Here is a 4,832-nt window from a genome sequence, read left to right on the forward strand (position 1 = left end):
GCAAGTGTCGAGAGATCCATCCATTGGAGGTGATCAAAGTAAAGATGCATATTGAAACTGGATGAAGGAGCACTTTGATCTACACAACAAGAGTGGAATTGACCGCTCAGCACGATCTCTTCGCTCCCGGTGGTCAACAATTAACCGAGATTGTCAAAAGTGGGCGGCCGCACAAAAGGCGGTTGACAAGTTGAACCCAAGTGGCACTAATGATATAAATAGGGTAAGTGCCATTTCATCCATGTTCATCATGCTTGTTCTTGGTGTTTGTAGTGCTAACTTTTTTTGTTTTTTTGTAGTTCAATATTGCACAAAAATTGTTCAAAGGAGAGGATAAGAAGACCAAGAAAGAGAACATAAAGAAAGGGAGACCATTTACCTTGCCTCATTGCTATGAAGAATTGAAGGATGATGAGAAGTGGAAGAAGCGTGACGGCATCGATGATGTTGATGAGAGCAACAAACGCAAGAAAACAATTGAGTTGGATCATGATGAGGAGGAGGCATCAAGTGATGACGGCAAGAGAAGCCCTACGCCAAACTCGGTTTCATACTCGAAGCCAAAACGACCGGATGGGTGCAAGAAAGATGCAAAAGAAAAGAAGAAGAGGAAAGGGGATGATGACCTCAAAATGCTATGGAAGCTATTGTGAAGGCAAGAAAAGATGCGAACGAGGTGAGGAAGATGGCAAGGACACAAGATGCCGCGGCCGAGGAGAGGAGGGTCGCGACCGAGGAGAGGAAGGTGACATTGGAGAAGAGGAACGTGGCCATGGAGGAGTGATCTAGATTGTTGGAATGGGAGAAGTATTTGTTCTTCTTGGACACATCTACTCTCAATGAGGCGCAAAATGAGTATATCAATCTTACCCCCGAAGAGGTCTTGATACAAAAAAGAGCGATGCACCGCAGCAGGGGTGGCGGTGGCATAGGCGGCATGGGTGGCTTCGGAGGACCTCCGGACGGCATTGGCGGCATGGGTGGCGGTGGCATGGAACGCATGGATGGCTTCGGAGCACCTCCGGGCGGCATTGGCGGCATGGGTGGCGGTGGCATGGAAGGCATGGATGGCTTCGGAGCACCTCCGAGCGGCATTGGCAGCATGGGAGGCGGTGGCATTGGCGGCATGGGAGGCATGGACGGCTTCGGAGCACCTCCGGATGGCATTGGCGGCATGGGTGGCGGTGGCATGGGCGGCATGGGAGGTATGGATGGCTTCAGAGCACCTCCGGGCGGCATTGGTGGCATGGGAGGCGGTGGCATTGGCGACATGGGAGGCGTGGATGGCTTCGGAGCACCTCCGGGTGGCATTGGCAGCATGGGAGGTATGAGTTTTGCGTCTCTCATTGGAGGCATGGGAGCACCTCCGGGCGCCATGGGCAGCATGTCTTCCGGTGTGCCAACACCTTTGCATGATCTTGCCAACACCCGTGAAGAGGAGGAGGAAGAATCATGTTCGGATGATGAATCGGAGGAAGAGGAAGATGAAGATGAAGATGAAGACGAGGACGAGGCTTGATGTGGGCATGAATTTGAACTAGTGGACATAAACTTGGTTGGATGATTTTGTGGGTATAAACTTTTTATGTCATCATGAACACGTGTCAAGCGTCGGCTGCTCGCGCACGATGCATTTTAACGCGCCTGTTGAAGCTACAAGTTGACGCTGCATTTTAGCGCGCCTGCTGAAGTCAGCGCTGGCCGCCGCGCTAAAACAAACTAACCGCACGCTGTAAACTGTATTTTACCGTGTAGCGGATAGCGCGGCTGTTGAAGATGCTCTAAGCGGAGGAACGCCCAAGAAGAGATCATTCAGTGGATCATGAAGGCAACGACGGGGCTACCCGGTTCTTCTTCTTCCTTATTTCCGCCTTCAGCAAAAACAATTAGTGTAATCATATAAGTATGTATTAACTACTACTCCCTCTGTAAATAAATATAAAAACGTTTAAATTACTAAATTAGTTATTTAAATACTTTTATATTCCTTTACGGAGGGAGTACTTCACTTCACATAGCTTTGGTAGATGGATCGTATCCACCATCACTCCCCTAACATTGCTACATTTTTGTTCCAGCTCCCACGTGTCAAGACGGTAAAGATCTAGTGTGAAGCAAACGTGACCGAGATGGGGATCCGCACGGTGTGCTTGAGAGACACCCACCAGATTGCACCTTGCACTGCCGTGGCACTGCTGTTCTTCGCCTCCACGTATATATCGAATTTCTGGACTTGGTTCGCCTCGGTGAACAAAAGCTTGTCTGGAGAAACAGTGAGGTTCACAGGGCTGCTTGCTGGCATGTCGACCTTCGGGTAGTACATCGCCGACACCTCTCCGACGTTTGTCACCGTGCGCCCCACCGATATTGGAGGACTCGATCTCCATGTTGGCGGGAACGGCACAGAGACCGATGGATAGTTCAGCTGGTAGTCTTCGATCGCCATGTCGGCCGAGCAATTCACAGCGCGGCGCGCGATCACCGAGACCTCTTCGCTCTTGTACATGCCGCAGAGGTAGCCGATGTAGTCGTCCGAGGTAATGTCAAAGATCAGGCCAGGATCCACGGCCTTCTCCGGATTGACATGGCCGGCTCCGACGGCGAAGAGGTCAGCGGCCTTGTGCTGCTCGTCGAGTATCGGCGTGCCGGAGCGGTCGTTGACGTCGGCGGTCGTCATGATGGCGGACTTGATCGCCGCCGGCGACCAGTCTGGGTGCTTGCTCTTGATCAGCGCGGCGATACCAGCAAGGTGCGGCGTCGACATCGACGTGCCGGAGAGAATGTTGAAGGTAGGCCTGAGGTCAATCGACGGCGGCCCGATTTGGAACGGCCACGCGGCGATCACGTTCACGCCGGGCCCCGTGATGTCGGGCTTGAGAATGCCGGGGCTCTGGACGCTGGGGCCACGGGAGGAGAAGTATGTGATGACCGGCGCCGGCGACGTGCCGAGGACCGTGCCTCTGAAGAAGATATTGGCCGTCGGGTTCGGCGTGGTCTTGATGTAGTTCTTGATCTCCACTCCAGCAGCATAGCCGACTCGCGAGGCCGGCAGGACGTGCGCGACCGGGGACGTGATGTAGCCCTGGAGTAATTGGTTGGCCAGAATCATGCCTGCGCCTCCGGCTCTCAGCACCTCGGCTCCCTTGTCCACCGGCAGGACGTTGCCGATGTCGCACAGCACTATCTTGTTCTTCACGTCGAAGCCGTCCAGCGAGCCGTTGCTGCAGAACTGGGCGGAGGGCGTGGAGTTCGTACCGGCGTAGAACAACGGGGCAACCACCGAGTTGTCGGGCTGGTAGAGGGACTCGCCGTCGAAGGAGACGTTGTCTCCAAGGGTAACCTTGGCGCTGATCAAACGGTCCATGGTGCTCGCGGCGACGGTGAGCATCCATGGCGCCTCATTCAATATCGTGGAGTTTCTTGGGCCGACGTTGCCAGCAGACATGCTGACGAAGATTCCCTTCTCCGCTGCAGCGAACGTGCCGATGGCGACGCTATCATTGTAGAAAGGCCGCTGCGGAAAGCCAAGAGACATGGATATAACGTCGCAGCCGTCGGACACGGCGGCGTCGATGCCAGCGAGTACATCTACGCCGGCGCAGCTGCCATTCTCGTCGCAAACCTGGTACATGGCGAGGTGCGCGCGGGGCGCCATGCCGGACGCGGTCCCGGTGCCCTGCCCGAGCACCTGAGCACCCGGCACGACTGATCCTGCGGCGGTGCTGGACGTGTGCGTGCCATGCCCATGCCCGTCGAGCGGAGGCACGGGGGCGGTGCCGGGAGCGCTGCCGTTGCCGCTGCTGATGAATGTCCGAGCACCGATGAGCTTGTTGTTGCACGCGGAGCCGTTGAAGTCGCACCTTCCCTTCCACTTGGCCGGCGGCGGCATCATGCCGAAGCCGCTGAAGGAGGGGTGGTCGGGGAAGACACCGGTGTCGAGCACCCCGATGATGACGCCTTCGCCGGAGCCGACGGACAAGTTCCTCGCGCCCATCGCCGTGTCCAGTCCCAGGAACTGCGGCGTGTGTGTCGTCTGCACGTGGTAGATCACGTCCGGCACAGCGGCGACAAACCCGGGCATAGCGGAGACGGCTTCGAGCTCCCGCCGCGTCAGCCGCGCCGCGAAGCCGCTTGCGACGTGGTGGTAGGAGTGGAGCAGTCGGCCATGCTCGGGTAGGAAGGACTGATGCCACGCCTTCCTGTCGTCGTCCGTCGTGCCGGACACGCGGTTCTCCTGGGGCTGCACGTGGATGACGTACGTGCCGAGCTCGTCCCCGGCGGTGACAATGGCGAGGAGGAGGAAGGTGAGGATGGAGAAAAGGAAGGAGAGCTTACAGATTCCCATGGCGGCTAATTAGTTGCTCCTCTGGTACGGTACGTCCAGTACGTGCGCGGACATGACCCTTATAAACGCCGTCCCCATTTCTTCTTCTATATGGAGGCATTGTTGTGGTCGAGAGTTTGAGACAAAGGAGCTTTTGGAGCTGCAACAAAACATATCTGCGAGGACGACAGATAAATGACAATGCTGGATGATCTATGATTGGTTGTATTGCTTGGGAATTGACGTTCCGTGGCATGCAAAGACAAACTGGTTAGGAGTATCATGCAGGTTGCTTTCGTGGACACTCAAACGTATCATTTCATGCATTTGTTTTTGGCGGGCACCCCACGTCGCCGACGTGGGCGACACTGGCGGCAGCCACCGCTCCCGTCTCCAACTCCCTCCCACTCCTCTTTTCTTCTTCTCGCCGTCGATGGCGGCGGTGGGGGCCTGGTGGCGGGGTTGGGTGCAGGCTTGACAGCGGCTCTCAACATGCTGCAGGGGTGGC

At 56.1% G+C, this 4,832-nt stretch overlaps 1 protein-coding gene across 1 annotated transcript; it reads right to left on the minus strand.

Moving 5' to 3' along the window:
• Positions 1-2,104: 2,104 nt before the first annotated feature.
• Positions 2,105-4,345, minus strand: LOC123428847 (subtilisin-like protease). Its single transcript, XM_045112968.1, has one exon. It carries the CDS (start codon positions 4,343-4,345, stop codon positions 2,105-2,107), a length of 2,241 nt encoding a protein of 746 aa, XP_044968903.1.
• Positions 4,346-4,832: the final 487 nt, after the last annotated feature.

Source organism: Hordeum vulgare, chromosome 2H (assembly GCF_904849725.1).
Source record: "Hordeum vulgare subsp. vulgare chromosome 2H, MorexV3_pseudomolecules_assembly, whole genome shotgun sequence".
Taxonomy (NCBI): Eukaryota; Viridiplantae; Streptophyta; class Magnoliopsida; order Poales; family Poaceae; genus Hordeum; species Hordeum vulgare.